This window comes from Portunus trituberculatus, chromosome 16 (genome assembly GCF_017591435.1).
Source record: "Portunus trituberculatus isolate SZX2019 chromosome 16, ASM1759143v1, whole genome shotgun sequence".
Classification (NCBI taxonomy): domain Eukaryota; kingdom Metazoa; phylum Arthropoda; class Malacostraca; order Decapoda; family Portunidae; genus Portunus; species Portunus trituberculatus.
The window spans coordinates 6,218,716-6,242,055 of record NC_059270.1 but is presented as its reverse complement, the minus strand read 5'-3'; the positions used below and the strand labels follow the sequence as shown (position 1 = coordinate 6,242,055).

The window sequence follows — 23,340 nt, the reverse complement described above, 5'->3', positions numbered from 1 at the left end:
TTGAACTGATATCTACAATGTCTTTAATTTCGACCGAACTTACAGCCATTGCAAATGAACATGATGAGTTGGTAATTTTAGATATGAGTATTTTACACACAGATATTCATGCTTAGAATAATGAATGATAGAGGGAATGTCAGCTTACAATAAGTAGATACAAGGAAAAGACGGAAAAATGCACACAAGCATGAATTGCCGTTCTACACTCTCTCTCTCTCTGCATGAAATTTGACTCATAAGGCTTCATACATACACATTTATATGTGTCTACAGATTCAATGCTTATTCACTACACTACACCTACAAAACCTTCTAAGGTTCTTGTGGAAACATATATATATTTATATATATAGATATAGATTATATATATATATATATATATATATATATATATATATATATATATATATATATATAGATATATATATATATATATATATATATATATATATATATATATATATATATATATATATATATATATATATATATATATATATATATATATATATATATATATATATATATATATATATATATATATATATATATATATATATATATATATATATATATATATATATATATATATATATATATATATATATATATATATATATATATATATATATATATATATATATATATATATATATATATATATATATATATATATATATATATATATATATATATATATATATATATATATATATATATATATATATATATATATATATATATATATATATATATATATATATATATATATATATATATATATATATATATATATATATATATATATATATATATATATATATATATATATATATATATATATATATATATATATATATATATATATATATATATATATATATATATATATATATATATATATATATATATATATATATATATATATATATATATATATATATATATATATATATATATATATATATATATATATATATATATATATATATATATATATATATATATATATATATATATATATATATATATATATATATATATATATATATATATATATATATATATATATATATATATATATATATATATATATATATATATATATATATATATATATATATATATATATATATATATATATATATATATATATATATATATATATATATATATATATATATATATATATATATATATATATATATATATATATATATATATATATATATATATATATATATATATATATATATATATATATATATATATATATATATATATATATAGATAAATAATTTATTTCTTCAACTGGATGCAAGTATAAGAGTAGGCTGTGGTTAGAAAATAATTAACTTAACAATAACTTGGGGTTGAGTAAAGAATTATCTTGAGTGCTTTTTAAAAGTTATTTGCTGGTTTTTTGTTTCAATTTTGTTTTATGCGGGAAAGGCAATTTAAAATGTACACTATTTTGTACTGTGAAATTGTTTATTCATTCTTTGTAATGAGCTTGTTTTTTGTTTCCAGGACATGCTGTCTCAACTATTTTTGAAGGGCCCCTTCACTGTTGGGATCTTTCGCAAGTCTGCCAACGCTCGACTGGTGCGAGAGCTGAGGGAAAAACTGGATTCAGCAGATGCAGACAGTAATCTTGACTTGGAAAGCATTCACATCACAGCTGTTGCAGCACTCCTCAAAGACTTCCTGCGCTCCATGCCTGATTGCTTGCTGGTTGCTGACCTGTATGAGGAGTGGCTCGAGTTATCTCTTATCAGTGGATTGAGAGAACGCATATCACGCACATTGTTGCTGTGTTCTCGCCTTCCACGTGCTCACCTCCTTCTCCTCCAGCATTTCCTGTGTGTGCTGCATCACATCACACGACGAGCTTCTGAAAACATGATGTCTGCCTCCAACCTGGCAGTTTGTGTTGGACCATCCATCTTGTGGCCTTCATCTCCAGTTCTTGCTCTCAGTCCAGAGGCCTCCAAACAAGTGCCAGCTGTTGTGGAGTTTCTCATTGAGCGATGTGGAGATATATTTGGTGAAGATGTCCTACATCTCCTAGGTGAGCCTCCAGAGAGAGACCCCATGAGGCAGGACAGTGGTGCAGAGGAGTCTGATAGTCTCCATAGTCTTCACAGTGGCCACAGCCTGCACAGCTCAGGAGGCATGAGAAGAGATGACAGCAGCATCGACTCACTGGAGCGTGAGCTCCTCCAGGAAGGTGAACTCTCTCCTCTGCCACGGAAAGACAAAATGTCTCTAACTAATCTGAGCCGTGACTCAGGACTGACCATGAGTGACTCACAACTGTATACTCCCGATGAAGAAGAGAGTGAATCTACCAGCTCTGGACATTCTGGCGCTGATAAAAGTGTCAGTAACTACAGTAGTGGTGGCCACTCTGAACGGTCTGGCGAGCGATTCCAGCACTACACAGCCCCTAACAACCCTAATGCAATATATGCTTCTGTATATCGCAGACCGGACAAGGTACCAGTTGGATATGATGATCCAGAAAATTATTATGCTGCCCCAAGTAGGGAACATGCTCGGATACAGATCACATACTCTACCCCAGGTTATGTCCACGGTGGCTCAGGACAGGGGAAGGAATACACCAGAGTGTACCAGAGCCGGCAGGACTGCATGAGTGATGTGTATAGGAAAGGACAAGAAGAAGACTCCATATACAGTGTTCCTCCAACAGGCTCTGGCACCATGGTTAACCCCCCACCTTTTGTTGTCAATTCCAACTTCCAGCGCCACGACTGGATGCGCCGACGATCAAATCTACGTAAGGTGTCTCGATCAAGTAGTGGAGATGGGAGTTTGGTCAGATCAAATTCTGAGGAGTCTCTTCTAAACAAATATAATGGACTAGAATATGGTATATCTTTAGGGCCCAGTGGTGTGGGCAACAAGCGGCCTGCACAGCACGGGAAGGGCCGTGCTCCACCACCACCTCCCGATGAAGACGAAGGTATGGTTGGAGGTCGGGAGTCACCCATTCGTAGATCTAAATCTGCTCACTACTTAACAGAACCTGCTCGTGAGGAACGAATGGGACGGTCCCCAGACAACACCCCGGCTGTGTCCCGATCCTCCTCCCATGATGCTGTGTCCTGGCACCGCTCCAGGTCCACTCCCCAAATACATGATGAAGCTGACCGATCCTACGATTCTTCCACTTTGAGTGATGACGATTCAACACCACATGTCTCAAGATCAAATTCAAGAGGAAAAGAGTATGGTGGTGGTGGTCTCAATACTTGGGAAGCTATTTATGGCAATGAACATGCACCATCTGACTCTGGTGAATCTCATAATTCTCGTAATTCTTCCTTCAAGAGTGAGAGGACAGGAAGTATGTGTACAGTGGTATCTGCTGGCAGCACCTCCACTCTTGCCTCCAATCCACCCTCATATGAAGAAGCACTAACACGACGTTCTCTCATGTATCGTGGAGGACAGCAGCAAGGACCTGTGCAGGGATCTCCTTCAGGGAGAGACGGCCACTTCAATGAATATGCCATACGTGAGGAAAAGATGAAGTCAGCAAGAGCCAAGCAACTGTATGAAGAGTCTTTGAGAATCTACCAAGAGGAAAACACATACCCAAGTGATTTAGTACGTGCCTCCCCAGCTCAAGCAGAAGACAGTGATGAGTATGAGCGACCGCCACCATTGCCACCCAAGTCAGAGCCCCCACCACTTCCTCCCAAGCAGCGAAGTAACCGTAGAGTAAGTGATGGCCTGGGACGCCTCAAGCACCTGCCTCCTGTCCATGTTGAGACTCAGGCTCGCAAGTCGCGGTCAGTTTCTTCCTTACCCACGTCTTATGGATGTGACCCACCGTACCACAAAACCATCATTTACACAGATGACAGTCCACCTTCCCTCCCTCCCAAAGAACGGACAGTGATTGAAATTGAGTCTGCTTACTCACAAATACCAGAATCACGGGTAAGACAGACGACCAGCCGAGCAATCTCACCTCCCAGAGTAGAGAAGAAGAGCATTGAGACGCAAACAGATGATTATGACTTGGAGGATGAAGTGAGAGATGAAGGTATTCAGACATCAGGCTCCTGGGCGCAGGATTCACACGTGACCTCTGTGTCTGTCCCAGACACCAATGCACACAATGAGAAACGTCGTGGGAGAGCAAGACGACGGGACTCTTCAGCATCTCACCGCAGCAAGAGTGTACCCTCCCGTGACTCTTGTCCTGTGCAGCACCCAGACTCTGATGGTGGTGAGGAGGAAGACTGGGACTACCACACCACTCCCTCTCTACAAGACTTCTCAGGCCATGCTGCACTCCGGGACTTGCGTCAGTTAGACCCAGACATAAGGCAAGAAATTAGTTGGTCAGTATCACAGTTGAGAGCAATATTTGGAGAAACCTTGAAGGGTGCTAAGGTTCATCCTCCTCCCTATCGACCACCACCCTCCGCCCACCGTGCCCCAATTACCTCTTATCACCTTGGGGCAGGAGACTCCTTTACCTCAAGAAAGTCACGTCCACACTCTAACTACGGCGAAGAGTCTTACGTCTAGCAAAGAGTGCCCTCGGTCTCACCTCTGCCCACCGCGCTTGTTCACTCAGCGGCTGCACTACCTGCCTTCATTGCCGCCACTAACACAGCAGACTCTCTGTTAGATTATTCTTCTAACGTACTAAATGCTCAAGACGATAAGCTTTTGTATGTATCTGTATCATAATTTGTATATTTTGTACAGAGTTATCCTCTAAGTCATTAGAATAAGGCCTTATATGATTGTCATATTGGAGAAATTGAGTAAGAAATGGAGTCTGACTACTGACAGATTTGCCACCTCTGCCTCTCTTTCTCCAGCCCACGTCACCAAACCTTATTGTAAAATATTATTACTAACTATACCATAATTGTTTATATGTTGTTAATAAAATTGGAGATATATGTGAATGCCTGTCTTTCTTATTTCCTATTAGAATGCATCAACACACAAACAGGTTCTAATAAACACAGCAAATTACTGGAAATAGTACACAAAATTTACATAGAAAAGTATAACTGAAATACAATAATTATTTTTCCTTAACTTAATAAACTGAGTGAGCATGGTTTGAATGACAAGAAAAATATATAATTTATGCCTGATAAAAGCAAATATAAGGGAAATTATTTTACAGATATATGATGATACCTGAGGGTCGGAACAAAAAAAAAAAAATGGAAGAGGTAGTATTTGCAGTGAAACAATTGGTCCCATCTTTGCAAACGTGGAGAGAAATAGATCCTATCCTGAGAGTAAGAAGTGAAGGTCCTGCGTAGCTACTGTAATCAGAACAACCCATAGTAAGGCATGGGTGGTAAGTAAGTTAAAGATGAGCGGAGTTGTGTGTGGAACGAAAAAAATGCATGGTCTTGGAATACTAATAGTAATAGTAGTAGTAGTAGTACATACTGGTAGTAATAGCAATTCAATATAGTTAGATCAGCAGGAAGAGCACCAGCAATAGTAGTTGTTTTTTTTATTGTTGGTGATGCATTAGTAGTAACACTGCTGCTACTGTTTTTGTTATAGTTCTTGCAAAGGTTTGGACTCCTGCTCGTGAGTGGAGTGGTCCTTGTTTCCTGCTTGAGCGTGGGAACAACGGACTTACGTGAGAGAAACAAATAACTACAGAACTATTCAACATTCTAATGAGAGAGAGAGAGAGAGAGAGAGAGAGAGAGAGAGAGAGAGAGAATATGATGGAATTTAAAGTACGTGAAGGTCAGATTGAAATACGAGTAGAAGATTCAGCTGAATAGTGGCTCCATTTCTATCTAGTTAATCTACCTACCTACACTTAAAAGGAAGAAAGTAAGAAAAGAGAGATAAAGATTTAATATGTATTGTTTTCTGCAACGTATGGTGGTTAGCTACAGTCAGAATTTCCTCCAGGCGTAAACATCAAAGAAGGAACACCATGAACGTTGGAAATCAATCTAGCAATGTGCTGTTCAAAGGTATGGAAATATTTGTCTCGAATAAAGATCGAAGCTTCACAGAGTTACGAAAAGGAATTTTCCACGCCCTGCCATTACATTCCAAGCCTGCCCAGAGACGGAAGTGCCTTCTCCTGCGCTCTCTCTCTCTCTCTCTCTCTCTTGCAACGTAGTTATTTCCTTCACTTAAGTACGCATTGTTGGATTGTTGGTGTCTGTGGCTCCAAGCAACATGGAGGAATATATCACTCTCGCCTTTCTCAGCCGGGTAAGACTACAACAGATAGGTCACACTGGAAATATTCAGGTACTGGTATGCCAGAGAGCTCATTATCGTTCTCTTGAATAACTTGAAATATGAATATGCGCCCCCCAAGGAGAGAAAAAAATATCTAAAAGTGATAGACTAATAAGGATGGTCTGTTTGAAAATTCCACTTTGCAAGAAAGGCCCATGCAGCTTTTTTTTCTTTGTGTGTGTGTGTGTGCTGGTCATCCAGCCAGTCTTCCCCATTACGGAGCGAGCTCCGAGTTCATAGACCGATCTTCGGGTAGGACTGGAACCACAACACACAACACACATCGGGAAAGCGAGGCCACAACCCCTCGAGTTACATCCCGTACCTATTTACTGCTAGGTGAACAGGGGCTACACATTAAGAGGTTTGCCCATTTGCCTCGCCGCTTTCCGGAACTCGAACCGGGACCCTCTCGATTGTGAGTCGAGCGTACACTACGCGGTGTGTGTGTGTGTGTGTGTGTGTGTGTGTGTGTGTATGCTGGGTGTTCCCTTAGCTATTCAGGCTGACAGAGAGAGAGAGAGAGAGAGAGTCGCACGCATAAGTTAAGATTCGTCATCTTTAGAAATAGTTTGTGTTATGGACTCGTTAAATCATCAACAACAGGATCAGAAGGCGAAGACAACTTAGGAATGAGCAATGTTATAGGAGAAAACCATGCACAGAGACCTGAAATAAAGGAATTATAACTATATTAGGATGAATCTTCAGGAATGTTAAAAGTAGAAGTCCTGAAGTAATATTAGTTATATTTTGCATTGATCAGACTTCATTTAGATTCTGCTGTGCAATGCAGGTTTCCGTATTACCAGTGGTCACTTCAGAGAGAATGAGAAGGCATTTGATTAAGGTGATGAAAACAAGACTCCGAGGGTTAGCAATGATAATAGCTTAAAAGTAATGACCTTGGAATAAGAAGTAGATAAATGGAATGGACTCTATAATCGAGTTGTTAGTGCTGAGTCAACAGGTAGTTCTAAGAAAAGGGTAACAAGTTTTATTTTGCTTCATGATTATGATCCCGTCACAAGTTAATTAGCCACTCATTTAATAGCTTGCTTTCTCTGTTATTGTTTCTTCTTATCGTTAGAGAGAGAGAGAGAGAGAGAGAGAGAGAGAGGTTGGTGGGAGGAAGCAGGCTTCTCCAGTTACTCAAGAGGATGTGAAGTATAAGGTAAGTATAATAGTGAACGAGTACTCTTCCCCCCTCCCCCATCTCTCTCTCTCTCTCTCTCTCTCTCTCTCTCTCTCTCTCTCTCTCTCTCTGAGACTATCCCACAAGATCATGGGCGTCGATTCCTTTAAAGTAGCCGGGGGAATGTGGAGCAGGGCAAATGTAACAAGCGAAATTCCCTAATTTCCGATAATTTGAGGCCACATGTAATGCATGTTAAGACCTACATAGTCTACTTGTGTTATTTGAAATTTAACGATGTTCCTTATACTCTGTTCTGCCTGTGCTAAAATTAATAGTAGCATTATATAACTGAAATTATTGTGTATGTTAAACATTACTATGGTAAGTGGGAGGGACAAATGATACTATATCCCACTAAGTCGGAAAAGTGACGAGTCACGGAACATGACCCCACGTCCTATCCCAGAATCAACTTTCTTACACGAGATAACAAGTTACCATTACTGAATGCACGATGTAGCACTCATTAAGTTTTACTCCTCGAACACATCGCATCGTGTATCTATCTGAGTAGCCCCGCTTGCTGAGTTTACACCACCTACGCATGCACGGTGTGTTAACATGCCGCCGCGTGTCAGTTTAGACTTTAGGAGGAGGAGGAGGATTTTCAATAATATTTTGATGTTTCCATAAAAATATTTACTCCATGTTTTCACATAACCGTTTGCTCGTTTTCAAAGACGTAATTGATTGTTTCATTATTTACTTTAAACTTTTTCTTTCTTTCTTTCTTTCTTTCTTTCTTTCTTTCTTTCTTTCTTTCTTTCTTTCTTTCTTTCTTTCTCTCTCTCTCTCTCTCTCTCTCTCTCTCTCTCTCTCTCTCTCTCTCTCTCTCTCTCTCTCTCTCTCTCTCTCTCTCTCTGTGTGTGTGTGTGTGTGTGTGTGTGTGTGTGTGAAGCAAGATAATTATATCTCTGAATGAACAATTAATTATATAAGAACAAATAACCAGGGGTGTGGAGTCGGATTTTCAAAAGTCCGACTGCGACTGCGACTCCAGGAAATTTAAATGTTGCGACTTCGACTCCAGTGCTTTTTTTTTTTTTTTTTTTTTTTTTTTTTTTTACAGTACGTTTTTTTTTTTTTTTTTTTTTTTTTTACATGAGGGATGGTGGTCAAGGGAAAAGATTAAGCAAAAAGCTCGCTAGTTGCCACACCCAAAACAGACGAAAGTGAAGAGAATCAATACTTACATATTTTCGAGTCAATCCGTAATAAAAGTGTACTTGACGATTATATAATTATCATAAATTAATGAAAATTATCTTTATATGTAGTGCTTGATTGGACACATCCTCCACAAAGTCAATTTCTCACAATTTGTAGGAATCTCCAATATCAATGAAGTGGAATCTTTACTCGAAAATTTATCACGTAAAGGAGTCGGTGTTGCTCATATTTTTACCGACTCCGACTCCGACTCCGACTCTGACTCTGGCCAAAAGTAGCCGACTCCTCGACTCCGACTTCGATTCCACACCCCTGCAAATAACCTTGAATGTGTTGTCCATGATAAGTGGGGTCCTCGGCCATGCAGCACACGTGGGTGCACAGAAACACATTACATAGGCACAGAATTCAGTGTAGAGCTATATAGGTTCCCGCAACACCACTTATTGGCTACAAGTATTTCGTGATTTTACTAAATATCTCAGCGTATTATTTCTTTTCTTGTTCGGAAAACGAATAGATAAATGAATGAACAAATAGATAAAAGCTCGGCGCATCCTTAACCCCCTTCAGTACCATGACGCGTTTCCATATTAATTCTGGTTGATATTTTGTGATTTTATGCAACTTCGGAAACTCATTTTGGGGACTAGAATAGTGAAGAGTGTGGCCAGTAATCTTCTGACCTCCAAACATCATCTAATGTCAATAAAATTCTAATCGTACTCAGAACTCATGGTAAAAATGCGTTCTTCTTATTACTGTGTCCGTTCATAATTCAAAAAATTAATAAAGGCGGGTTCACACGTGCCTATTTGCGACTGAAAGTTTATGTCGGTAGAATTTCCCTTCTAGTCGGAAAGTGTCACACGTAGCGACTGAAAAGTATGGACGAGTTGGCGTCTTGACGGGAAGTGAGTGTAAACAAACAGCTAACCACCAAGATGTCTTCTTCCAGTGACGATGCTGAAGCTGTGGTTGCTCATCTTTTGGCGTACCGGAAGAGTCAACAGAAAAAAATGCCTGTGGATACGTCCCTGGCTAAGTAGAAGGAAAGAAAGGAGTATCAACCATACACCAATCTTAAGACTGTTCACAATTGCGATCAAATTATATCCTGAGAAGTCTTCACTCCTCACCCACAACAACATCCTGCATTGAGGAAAGCAGTTCATGGAGAGTGGCAGCTATTTCATCAAACGACGATTTGCGCAAGCTTTTTTTTTACTGTATAATTAATTTCTGGTGTCTCAGATGTGTTCTTTTCCCTCACAAACGCTAATATCTTCTCTACACCTGGAGACCACATTTTCAAAGCTTAATCCTTGACATCATAACGTAAATAAAGTCGCAAATCGACTGAACAAGACCAACATGTTAGTCTTGTTTTGCGACTGGTTTCTCCAGTCGCTAGGCATATTCAGTCGGAAATTACCGACTGGCACTTGTGAACCCACCTTTAAGCATACTACCTCGTGTTTCTTGTGATGATCTATAAACATACCTCCTGTTTTTCATGTTTCTCGTTATGGATTACTTATTTATTTCCTTTGGATACTTTGTTGAATTTTGCTTGTTAATGGCACAGCTAAAGTGGGCTTACACTGGCTCCAGGATACCCCGTATAAGACCCAGTCCTCGATTCCGGGTGATGGTTGTTGATAGGTGTTGTGATAAGAGCTAGGGTATCCTGGTATTGGAGGTTCATCTGATATCCCACTGAGCCACGTGGCCGGTCTCCTCTTGAAAGACTCCACTGTGATCTTCAGGAATTCTTTTGAGATGCAGTTAAACAAGCAGGTACTATCGTGGATGAACATACGGGGTGTGAAATTAATATCGTCAACATTTGGGGCTTTCCCTGGGTTATTATCCATACATATTTGACAATACGCTTTCCCTCCCCGATCCTCTGCAATGACTTGAGTACTTCGGCCGCTCCCTATAGCTTTAAGTGTTGCATGCCGTGAGATTCTTTGTGGTACTTCAAGAGAGGTTATGTATTGAATTTTGTCAGGTGACCAAAGCTGACAGGAATATCGTAATTTGAGCTGGACCATAGTTTTACCACAGAATGATCATGGCACTTTTGTTCTCATGTTCTACATGTTAGTAGGACCTATAGCTGGTCATTTTCTTTGCTGCATCTGTAATTGTTGATGTGATGAGTGAAGGATGCGTCCTTAACATTATTACTCGTGTACATCGATCCCCTTGACATCCATGTTTGGTTTCTGTAATGATCTGATCCTTGATATAATAGTTGATTTAATTTATTTTTTATGGTAATCTCTGTATCTGAGCAAATTAATTTTTTCTCCGTTTTGACATTAATTTCATCGGCCCAGATTAATGTTTTTTTTAGGTCAATTTGTAGTTTTTGTCCCTAACTTTTGTTACTTTTCTATTGTATGTTTGTGCCTTCAGCAAAGAAGCGTGGCTTCAGAGTGGTCCACGTTTTTGTAAATATCACCAACGGGCATGATGAAAAGGAGGGAGCCAAGTTACGGATCCCTGTGGCTTTCTAAGTTTCCACTGAACAAGGATCGGATAGGGATCCCCATAACAGATTTTTCCTAGGTGTTTCCCGGGAGGAAATGGTTTCCATTTTCCTAGTGCAGGTGTGGGCAAACTACGGCCCGCGGCCCGCGAAAGGAGTTAATGCGGCCCGACAAATATTAATAGATTTGAAAGAACAAGTTAATAAACAAAGCCAAATAGTATTGTGAGCATTTCATTTTCTTCCGCAGGTGTGCACATGCGTATGAGAATGGCTTTTTCTTTAGAAGCCTTTAATTTTGTATCTTAAATGTTAATGATTTTGGATTAATATAGTATGCGGCCCTATAGGATTGGTATTATTTATTTATTTATTTATTTTATGTGGCCGTAGTGAGACGATGCCATTGTGTTCTAGTTTATGGAACACTATCGACTATGTCAAAAGCCTTAAGGCAAAGTCCAAGTACACTGCTTCACTCCCTTATTATTTTCTAGGAGGCCCTCGTAGTACGCCAACGAGAGAGAGAGAGAGAGAGAGAGAGAGAGAGAGAGAGCATCATCATATTTAATCAATCACTCATTATATTGAATGAATCACGAATATCATAAGTAACGAAGAAATAATGCCATAGTTGGCTTAAAAATATCTTTACCTTAGTGTCCCATCAAAAAGCATAATAGGAAATGATACACGCTGAATGAGAGAACGTGTCTGATCAGCTGATGTACGTAAACAATCTCTGCTGGGGTCCTTGAAGCAACAGGTGGTAGTCCAGGTTAGTGTTGACACGCCCCGTTCCAAGCCACTCACCCTTCCAATGTTACTATTTTTGTTATGTTTGAGTATCAGTGGTAGTGGGTATGTTATCTCTGACGATTAGCCCACTGAAGGATGGAGAGTTGATGTTCCAGCTACGTCCTCCAAAACACTTGGTTGTCACTGTGTTGACGTCCTGTTCGAGGGATTCTCTAACACCTGTTGATTATACACGTGCAGCATTTCTGGGTGCGAAGTTGTAATTGCGTATGCTTGCTTGATGTTTAGTAGTTCATGTGAAACTTGATTAACACATTCATGTATTTAGGAAAAAAAAAAAAAAAGTCATATCATTGATCAGCTGGAAGAGGTCTTTTTTCACCCTGAAGTCTGTGGAATGTATTGATAGTTTAGAAATTATTCGTTGTCTCTCTTTTTGTGTTTGTGATAATTCAAAAATACTATTTTTTTTGTATAACTTTCTCTTTAAGTAATTTTAGTGTATCAATGGTTTATTTATTGTTTCATACAGCAAAACTGGAATATGTGGTAGTAGATGTAATATAACCTTTGGATACTATAAGAAGATTAACATCTCTTTCATCATATATAATATATATTTTCTGTTTTAAATCAGTCAGACAAATATATATATATATATATATATATATATATATATATATATATATATATATATATATATATATATATGCAATTTTTTTTCTCTGTGCTATTGAGCAACAACTCTAATTTCTCCCTTGCAAATTTGAAATCATGTGAGAAAGATTTTAGAGGATGGGAAACAAAAACTAACATGATGTAAGTTTGTTAGGAGGTCGCAGCCTTCAACACTCCTGTAGTTATGCTAACTGCTGTGCATCAGACTCTTGGCCATAAAAGTGATAGAACTTCAAATCCAACCAGAATTTATTATCTAGCCCTAAGTAGCAAGTGCTTCAAGAAGCCATTGGTCCTTACAAGGTCACATTTGGTGCATTATCAGTCTTGGGACTAAACTTCATAGACTTTTTCATTAATTTATTTTCTATTGTAATGTTCACCACACTAAACCTTTCTAAATGTTTAGTTCTACCTATAGATGTTTTTTTTGCAGCAATAAAATGTTACAGAGGGGAAATCTACCTAAGGACAACATAAAAAAAAAAAAAAAAAAAATATATATATATATATATATATATATATATATATATATATATATATATATATATATATATATATATAACTATATAGCCCACTTTGTTGCCAGTCCCCTTGGAGGTCTGGGAGAGTTAGCTGAAATAAAATCGGAAAAATGTCTTGAAACCTCTCTCTTAAATTAAATCAAGTCATAGGAAGTTGGAAATACAGAAGTAAATAAGGAGTTCCAGAGTTTACCATAGAAAGGTATGAATGATTGAGAGTACTAGTTAACTCTTGCACTAGGGAGTTGGATGGAGTAGGAATGAGAGGAAAAAGAAAGCCTTGTGCAGCGAGGTTGCAGGAGGAGGGGAGGCATGTACTGTAGCTAGCAAGATCAGAAGAGCAGTTAGCATGAAAATTGTGGTAGAAGATAGCAAGAGATGCAACATTCCAGCAGTGAGAAAGAGGTTGAAGACAGTCAGTCAGAGGGGAGGAGTTGATAAGAAAAAAAGCTTTTGATTCCACCTTATAACAAAAATATTTATCATAATACCTGATGCATTGGTTACAATAACTTTATCAGTGATAATTGATAATCAATAAACACAAATTTCAATGCCAGTGGTAACGATAAATTGATGTTTTGAATTTTGAGATTATAAACCCAAATCTTTAATTTTTATCTTTATTTTAAAAACTCAGAAAAATCTTAAAGAAAAAACTCAAATTCAAATGTAGTGTTTATCCTGTCTTTTCATAATTAAAAACATTGTATTAAATTAAGAAATCACATTTGATTTTGAAAACTTAAAACTTCAACATGCTCTTATAACAATTGCTTACTACTAGTTTTGAAGCAAAGTATGGGCAATATTGATGAGTTGATTATTCAGAAAAAATTATCAGATAACTGATAACCTGATAATGTTATGGTAATAAATTATCATAATGCTTTATTGTGATAATGTCCACATATGATACAAATGTGATACAAGCTCATTTCTCAACAGGAGGCAGTAACATGCCAAGGTAGTGCTCCATCTCAACAGACCAGACCAAACACACATCCTGTCATCTCCTAGTCAGCCAGCACTGTGATAAGGTATAGCAACTGTCTTGCTGGTAATGCAATCTGTATTATGATTATGCCACCTGAACATGGTGATGCTGTCACTGGATGATGCTGTTATCCACTGATTGATTTATATTCCAGTCTTCTTTTCCATGATGTTTGGAAAATTTGCATAGTTTTCTTGCCAACATTTTTATTTGGAAATTAATAATCTAGTATTTTACTAATAAATAAGGGCTGGTAGCAATGTCAGATCAGTTTACTGCCTTCTAGGATTGTTTAGTTTAAGTAGCATTTTTTCATACGTCTTAAAGTGGACTCCAATGCCAATGTATATATATACCTAGTAGTGGCAGAATTAGGATTTATGACGATGCATTTTTTTTTCAGGTTGAGGCCAAAAGATGAAACATGGGCCATGAAGGACATGTGACAGTTTGATTATATATTTTTTTCAATTGCTCTATACATTCAGGTTGGTGTAATGCTACTGTTGGTTTCTATAAGAGTTTTCTTAGTCTTGCTTTGTATAATGTACTTTTAATCTCTCAGAATTCCTTTAAGAGACTTTTTTCTTTTATGTAATTATGTGAGATGTACTGGCCGAAGACAACAGAGAGAGGGAAAAAACTGCCCACTGAGGTGCCAGTCCAAAAAGAAAGGTGGAAAATATCATCCAAAATAAGTCGTATCTCAGCCTTTAACCTTTAGTTTCTTTTTTTCTATATCCATAGTATGAATCTGAACTTGATATGGTCACAATTATCCTAATATATTTCCTAATTGTCCTCTTTTGAGGTGTTAGCCTTTACTTGGTAATATCCTTTCTCATTTCTCAACCTTGTATGAGATTGTAGAAAAGCATGAAAAATAGTAAAAATAATAATTTTTTTTTTTTCTTGATTCTCCAAGCTAACATGTCTATTCACCGAGGAGAAGTAGCTGAGGCTCCTGTGAGAATTTTGAGCCCATCCACAAGAAAACACATGGCCTGTCGACTTGATTCACGAAAGATCCTGTTAGCCACACAGGGAATCCACAGGTAATCTGATTCACTACTTGGTATACATATGCATAGTGCTTGAAACCCAATGTCCCAATGTATGTGCTGATATCTATTAGTGTGGCATAGTAGTTGCATAGAAACCTTCAGTTTCTGACTAGATTGCTATTCAACACAGCCACATATATAATTGTATTATGTGAATATTTCATCGGAATAATCAGTTTGATAATATATTTAGATTAAATATTTCTGAAAGGTTTTTCCATTCTAAAATTTTTTAACTTGTTATGAAGAACAGCAATTGAATTGAAGTAGAGGATGTGTTGAGGATGATAAGTAGGCATGCCGTGCATTAGATAGAGGCAATTGAGAGGCTTTTACTAATGAATTTAGAAGTGTTGTATAATGAAATCATGGTTGATGTTTTGATATAACTAACTTATTGAGAAAATGTTTAAAATGAGCACTGTTTGTTATGATATGTTACTGACTTTAATTTTCTTTTAACTGATGGTCCTAGTTCTTTAAATTGCTTCTGTAAGTTCTCCCAGCCTTAAGATAGGTATCAGTCTGCTTTGACATGGAATATAAAGGCACTGGAGAAAAGAACTGGTTGTAGGAGTCTATATAGCAAGGCCAAGATTGGGCGACACTACCAGCTCTATATCAACACCATTTTATGTCCTGCCCTCTTTTGAGGGACATTATAGGAAACAGTGGGTAATTCACCTGAAGTGAGACATATTGGCCATGACAGGCTTCTACTCAAAACTCTGTCAGAAGACTTGGAGAAACAAATCTGACCCCATATCAATCATCCCAAGACTGTCATGAAGGAAGTAGATGTGGCCAGATTTTAATTTTCTTTTGCCATATATATGCACTGATGGACTACCATAATATTCTTCTTGATAAAATATAATGAAATGAACACAATTCCTGCAGAGACTGGAGAGGTGTGGCAGAGCAGGCAGAGTTGGACGTGGGCAGTATAAGCAGCGGAAAAATTTCACCTACAGAACATTGCTTGCATTTACTTGGCCAGAAAGGAAGTCTGATGGGACAGCTATGGAACTATCTGGAAGCTATGGATCGCTTTGATGTTATTGATGACACAAGGGATATGATATGTAAGTATTCAATATTGCTAATTGTCATTAAATATGTAAGTTGTTCAAGCAAGTAAGGGAAAATTAGGACATTAACCTGGATAATGCATACTGAATAACAAACAATACATATCATTTATATGTAAAAAATATCTATGTATATACTTCTGAAGTACTCAGAGAGACTGTTTATATAGTTTGATTTATATGACAAAATGTGGAAGAAGAATGCAATGTAGAAGTAGCATTCCATTTCATATGTTCTGTACTTAATGAATCTTGGCCATAACTAAGATTATGGCCTGCTACCCCCATACTGGTATTTGCTAATCTTAGTGTGAGATTCCTCATAGTTTAATTTTTATCATATTACTTCAATTTACAAGAACATGAGAAAATGATCCTGCTGCAAGAGGCTGTCAGACTACTGTAGCACTAGCTGTACGAGGAAAGCTAGTTTTTTTTTTTTTTTTTTTTTTTTTTTTTTTTTGCAAGAGGGAGACCTGCCAAGGGCAACAAAACATTAAAAAAAAAAAAGCCCACTTAAACTGCAGGTTTCCTAAAAGATTTTAAAAGAATTAGCCAAAAGATAGGGACAAATGTCTTGAAACTTAATTCCATCTATCATCCCCGTCCATAAATTTAATAATTCAAAACACTCGAGCTATTCCTGGCTTTCACCGAGCTGGTCTCTTTTCTAGATTTAACTATTCTGTCTTCCCTGTTGTTCTTTCTCTCTCCTGGTTGACAAAAAAGTGTTGGAGTGCATTTACATGCTGCTCAAGTGTTTCAGTCAGGTATTTTACAGTATTTTTTTTTCTTTTTTCATGAATCTGTAATTGGACTATTGATTGTATTGTATTGTGACCGTACTTGAAACAATTTGATTGTAATTGTCAGATGCTGATTACGACAAGTGTATGAAGGAAGGTGGTGGGGCCTTGGCTGCTCTGCCACCACCTATGGACCAGCTAGTGACTGATGTGGCTGCATATGACGATAATATCCTTACTGTTGGTAAGTTATTTTCCCATAATAGATGCATCTTGTGATATGTATCTTGCTAGTCTTCTGCAAAAGTGATTTTTAACTGTCTTCACAGTATGCTAGATTTTTCTATGGTAAGTGACTTCTTTATGCCATTCAATCAATTGCTTTTCATTTACTATTGACATTCTATATTTATATAATGCATACTACATCATTATAACACTTCAACTCATGATAGATGAGAAAATTTGAAAAATCAAATTCTGAGAATCTTATTTGTTATTCTATGAGAAGTTATTTGTTATCCTACTGTTCTTTGTTGCATTGGTAATTGTTTAAGCTAAATGAGGTGCATATAGCTGATCTCAATGGGCTTGGTGTAAATATGCTCAATACACAAGTATCTCCTTATTGTGGAAGTTTCACTTGCACAGGATAATGTTGTTCACTAGTGATCTTTGTCCTTCTAAAGAAAATGTGAATTACAGATGATCGTAAAAATTTGAGCTTGGGACTTGGATTGCAACAGTACACAGCTCTTGTACTTTTTGCTGATGAGGATATTGATTTTGTTCAAGAAATGGTGGAAAAACTAGAAGGAGAATATGGTCTTAAGGTTAGTTTTGATTATTATTTCTGTTGTGATGATCTGCTTTGGGGCATCATGGAAATACTGGGAAATGGGTCTCAAGGTTAAATGAATTGTCCATGGAAACTTATTGAGAATCAAACCTCAGTCAGGACATGCAGATGCAGAGATATGACACCTGATAGTCCAGGCAAAGATGATCAAAGTAGATCTTTCTTTAGCCTTAAATGTCCTGCTACAACTTCCATGTTTTATAACACATAACTCATTCACTTACCTCTCTGTGCCATGATGTTGCATACTACTTACTCTTCCTTTCCCTTTCTGCCCTCATAAATTGCTTGAAATTAATCTTTGTGCAAAGATTTTCATGGTTGGGTTTTCAAGAAAACAAGTAGCTTCTGAGATATGTGAGTGCTATTCTATAAAATGTTTCAACCTTTGGGGGATCATTCTTTATAAAGCATCTAATGTAATCTTCATTTGTATTTTTTTTTCTTTGCAACACATCTACTAGTAAACTTGAAGTATTAGTTTAATCAGAAATATAATTCATGTATTGATTTTGTGATTATTTTTCAATGATATATGTACATATGTAATCATAAAATATATATTTCAGCTATGCCTTAAAGATAGAGACTTAATTGGAGGACTTCAGTTTGAGTCGGAAAGCATTGTGAAACTGATCATTGAGCGCTGCATGAGGGTCATTGTTATCTTGTCACCGGAATTCTTGGCCTCTAATGCAAACAAATTCTTCGTTATGTTTGCCCATGCTCTCAGTATAGGTAAGTTTTACAGCATAAGGTTTTACAATTTATGCCTGTTTGGGAGTTGTAGGTCTTGTACTGTATGACAGTTCTTTAGAAGAAATTTAAGTTATTAAGGTCTGAATAGAAATAAGTGTTGAATTTTTTGTTCACTTCATAAAACTCTTTTGTGTTGCTGACAATGATTCAACCTAGTTCATCATATTCAGATAGTTCATATGTAGATGATTGCATAGTGTTGAGAATTATTAGGATAACTTTCTCTAGCCTGGTCATATGCTCATAAACATGTAAGGAAAATATGGGAAAAAATATATTGGGAGTTATTTAACTTGTTTTCAAGCATGATTAAATTTAATGTACTCATGTATTTCAGATCAACGAAGGCGCATTGTCATCCCATGTCTTTATAAGCCTTGTACCAAGCCTCCTGTTATAAGTTTTTGCCACTCCCTGGATTACTATCGAGCAAAAGGGTATTGGAATTACTGGGAAAAGCTACGAGATTCACTCGCTTATCAACCAAATGTTTCCTCAAGGTGAGGTTTATTTACAGTTAAGAATTTTAGTTGTGCCATTTGATCTATGTGTCGACATGGTCAAAACCCTGTTTGTTTATCAGATAAACACTTATTATATTATATTGCGTAATAGGATGACATAAGTGCAGAATCAGAGAAAAAGATTGAACAACAAACAGTGCTACGAGATCAAGTTGTATATCGTAATTTATACTGCATTTACCTGGCAAAGTCCAGCAGACAAGTTTGGAACTGTTGTCCACAGTCATTGCATCAGTGGTTAACTTAGGCCCAATTATTAGTGTGTGTGGGGACAGTAGTGTTGTGGCCAATTTCTTATAAATAAATAGATAAATAAATGAAAGACACTATGCCACATGATAATTGTTGGATAAAGACAAGATGAAGTAAGGGGATGGTACAAGGAGCAATTACATTTAAGAAATTAAAAGGGGAAGCCATGCAAAGATTTTTTCATGAACTATAGCATGGTTATGAGTCAGACTTTACAAACTACTTGCAGATGGACCCAAACGCATTGAACAATGTTAATTGGGTATTTGCAATGGACTGAGTTGCTGATGGTTGCCAGTTGTTTTAATGCAGATCTCGGTATACAATTTCACAGTTCTTTTGATACATCTTGATGTATTGTACATACATCATACAAAACATTAATCTTAATTGTTTATGAAGAGCCAAAGTGTGAAAGGATGGTATGTATTTCCAAAGAAGAAAGTGGCAGCTCAGAGAAGATTTTGAAAGATGTTATGTAAATAGACAAGTGTAAGTCCAAAGATGATGTTGGAAGACATATCAACATAATCTTCACCTTCTAAGATTTGGCATCAGAACTTATACAGAGAGGAAAAATAGCATTCATCTCAAGGTGTTGATACAACCCAAACCTGAGGTAATATTCATAGTATTTACCTTGCTTTGCCATACTTCCTGCTTCACTTGATGGTGATGGTTAAAATATTTGGTTTGATTATATACAAATGACACAGATATCTTGCAATATAGCAAGTTTTTATGCTAATGTGAATCAGCTATTGAACATGGCAGTTTTTTTTTTTTTTTCAAATCATTACAAATGCTTTAATTTTCACCATGTTTATTTGTCTAATTTTCACCATGTTTATTTCTCTTTTATTTATTGTTCCATTAGTAGTGGTTCTGCTGATGCACTTTGTTAAACAACAGGGTCTGTCTTCTATCGCATAATATAAATTTGGTTAGCCAAGGCAAGTAATACCTTAAGATCATATAGTAAATTTGTAACTAATTGAATTGTGTGCTTGGCAGTGTTATAGTTGCATGCCTGTCCTGCCAGACAGTGTCTGAAGTTCCAAACTGAACAAATCAACACAGCTGGTGATTTATTTCTAGGTAACCAAAGCATGTATCGCTATCCACATCTGTAATGGAAGAATTAATCAATATTTCTGTAATGGAAGAATTAACCAATATTTCCAATCATTCATCCTTTAATCTGTTAAACTCTGGAACTTCTTGCCTGGTTTTGTATTTTCTCTCACTTGAATTCTTGCAAGTGGTTTTGTATTTTCTCCTATCACTTGAATTCTTGCAAGTGGAAAGTTTCAAGACACTTATCCTCCAATTTTGACCTCTATTTAGGGATTAGTACTCTCTGTAGAGCTCTGTTTTACACTTTTTGTAACCATTGGCCAATGTCCTTAAATGAAAAAAATAAAAGCTTTGAAATTCTGGACTTCATAGCTGATATTGAGGCGAGAACATTTGTAAGTAAAACTGCTGAATAGGCAGTTTGATAATTGATCATTACATGCAGGTGGGAAGTATAATATTTTACTTCAAAGTATCTTAATGCATAATCATTGGTATCATTTTACACACTAAACTGAATTTTGTTAAAGATACAAAATGTCTTACTTTTGGTATGGTTTATTGTTAAGAATAACAAAAAATGGTGCATATTAAATTTACACAATTTTACAGAACTGAGTCTGGAGTAAGAATACGGGAACTCTCTGGCTCCTCCACTTCATCCCAAATGTCTTCCTCATCTCTCAACATTGTAACTACACCGTCTCCATCACAGTCACCAAGCTTCTTCTCCAAGTTTCTTCGCAGATCAGATGGAAAAGGAAAGACAAAAAATGGCTCAGCTGCTCTGAAAGACTCTGCTAGTCAAGTATGTGTATGTGTAGAAAGTTAAGAGGGAGCAATGTGTAATGGGGCAATTTATGCTGGTTTTTAAAAGAATAATTTTACCATAAACATAGGAAGAGGAATGACTAACCTAGATTTTTTTCTTCTAAAATTTTACTGTAAAAATAGGAAAAGGAGTGACTTAGGCTATAGATTTTTTCTATTCTATTTGTTTTTGACTTGATTTTTCTGCAGATATTGCTCAAGGTGAAAGTAAAAGCTATTTTTAAGGAGGCAATTTAAATGAGAATTGAAAACACGTAGGAAAAACTTGCTAAAGTATCATTGTCTGCATCATTTGCTACTGCCATGAGTGAGATGAAGCACCTGCACCAGCACGTCACTAGAGATAATGGTCCTGCACTCTTCCTGGATGACTCATGGTGAAAGTCTCAACAAGCTGAGATGAGGGACTTGCAGTACCCGAGCCTTGTGTTAAATCACCAGCACTGATACATCCTGCTGGTGCTGTCCTTCTGACCCCACCAGCTGCAGTGTGTGCCACTGCATGGTATCCAGCCTCTGCAAGTGTGGTTGGTACTTTGAAATCCACTGTACTTTGAGTTCTTCCTGAGGTTTCCTGCCATCTGTCACATGTCATGCAAGGAGGCCTGGTGGGCAATAGCAGCAATATGGCAGTTGAAGTATAGGCCCACATTCCACTGCCACTCCCTGCATCTTGACATGTTCCTGGAGTAGAAGTGTCTGGTCTCTGAAACACGGACGTCTTGCAAAGGCTTAGGAGGCTGCGAGATGAACATGAATACAGAATGTTGATAATTATGATAAATCATACACATATACTATGACTATAACTATTTCTCCCGGGTGGGTGTGGCGGGAGAGGTGAGGTGTATGCAGCACTTGAGCTTTGTGGCACACCGTCAAGGTTGCCACGTCCCTCCGGTGCTCCAGTGACGTGATACTTGCCACGCTCTCCTCATCTTCCCCCAATAGACGAAGAGCGCGCCTCTGTATCACGTCGAGCCGGCTGGTGTGGGTATGGGCGCTGGACATCCATGTCAAGGCATCGTACTCCATACAGGGATGGATTTGTGCCCTGTAGAGTGAGGATACCTCGCGAGTCCAGACTGCCAGCCATCCTGCGCAGGGCTTACACACGCTGAGAGGTCTGGCGGGCTACAGACGTGATGTGGGTGTCGTAGCGCAGCTCACGATCCATGGTGACTCCCAGGATCTTGATGTGTTCCTGGAGAGGCAGCTGCTCGCCCTCAAACTGTAGTTGTCCTTCCACGGCCTGAGAGGCGGCAGGGGATCGTGAGATGACCATGGCGTGTGTCTTGTCCGGCGCGAAGGTGACTTGCCACACCTTCCCCCACTCTTCTGCTGCCTTCAGCTGGCGGTTGATGTTGGCCACGGCGCGCTGGCTGTCCTGGCGGCAGTAGGAGAGGGAGATTGTGCAGTCGTCGGCGTAAGCCTTGACTGCAGGAAGCTGGCGCAGGAGATCGTCTATATACACATTCCACAGGACTGGGCCAAGCACTGAGCCCTGTGGAACTGACGCTCCTATATTGGTGGGTGATGAGGTCCGCCCATTGACGACGGTTCGAAGCGTCCTTCCTTGGAGGTAATCCTCGAGTAGCTTCAGGAGACCGCCGTCGATGCCCTTGGCTTGGAGCTTAGTCAGAAGACCCGCATGCCACACTCGGTTATAAGCCCCCGCGATATCAAGGGCCACTACGAGCGTGTCCAGGCCTTCGTCAAGGGTGTCCTGCCATTCCTGGGAGAGTAGAAGGAGATCGGAAGTAGATCGACCTGGCCAGAACCCGAACTGGTGGGGTGAGAGAAGCTCTCTACCTCTCTCTAACTCTAACTCTCTCTCTTTAACTCTCACTCTCTCTCTCTCTCTCTAACTCACTCTTTCTCTAACTCACTCTCTCTCTCTCTAACTCACTCTTTTTTTTTTTTTTTTTATTAAACAGGTGGTTATGTATATTACATGGGACAGTTAAGTATGCCTATGCTAATGCTAAAGCTAACTCTCTCTCACTCTTCACTCTTCACTCTT

General features: G+C 37.8%; 2 protein-coding genes across 11 annotated transcripts in view; both read left to right on the top strand.

Moving 5' to 3' along the window:
- Positions 1-4,961, top strand: part of LOC123504617 — a 518,452-nt gene extending 513,491 nt beyond the window's left edge. For all 6 annotated transcript variants that reach the window (XM_045255282.1, XM_045255284.1, XM_045255283.1 and 3 more), the window contains one exon: positions 1,534-4,961. In XM_045255282.1, coding sequence (XP_045111217.1) covers positions 1,534-4,572 — 3,039 coding nt within the window. In that variant the 3' untranslated portion in view covers positions 4,573-4,961. The remainder of the gene's footprint in view (positions 1-1,533) is intronic.
- A 1,196-nt stretch (positions 4,962-6,157) lies between these two features.
- The window catches only part of LOC123504662 (myeloid differentiation primary response protein MyD88-like), a 27,416-nt gene continuing 10,233 nt past the window's right edge, over positions 6,158-23,340 (top strand). The window contains exons 1-10 of one of the 5 annotated variants that reach the window (XM_045255415.1): positions 6,159-6,258; positions 14,066-14,157; positions 14,518-14,602; positions 15,040-15,169; positions 16,079-16,263; positions 17,143-17,259; positions 17,721-17,848; positions 18,444-18,612; positions 18,971-19,133; positions 21,099-21,294. In XM_045255415.1, coding sequence (XP_045111350.1) covers positions 15,045-15,169; positions 16,079-16,263; positions 17,143-17,259; positions 17,721-17,848; positions 18,444-18,612; positions 18,971-19,133; positions 21,099-21,294 — 1,083 coding nt within the window. In that variant the 5' untranslated portion in view covers positions 6,159-6,258; positions 14,066-14,157; positions 14,518-14,602; positions 15,040-15,044. Of the gene's footprint in view, positions 6,259-7,376; positions 7,463-11,827; positions 11,935-14,065; positions 14,158-14,517; positions 14,603-15,039; positions 15,170-16,078; positions 16,264-17,142; positions 17,260-17,720; positions 17,849-18,443; positions 18,613-18,970; positions 19,134-21,098; positions 21,295-23,340 lie in introns of those variants that run through there. The other 4 variants (XM_045255414.1, XM_045255413.1, XM_045255417.1 and 1 more) reach the window with 4 other exon arrangements.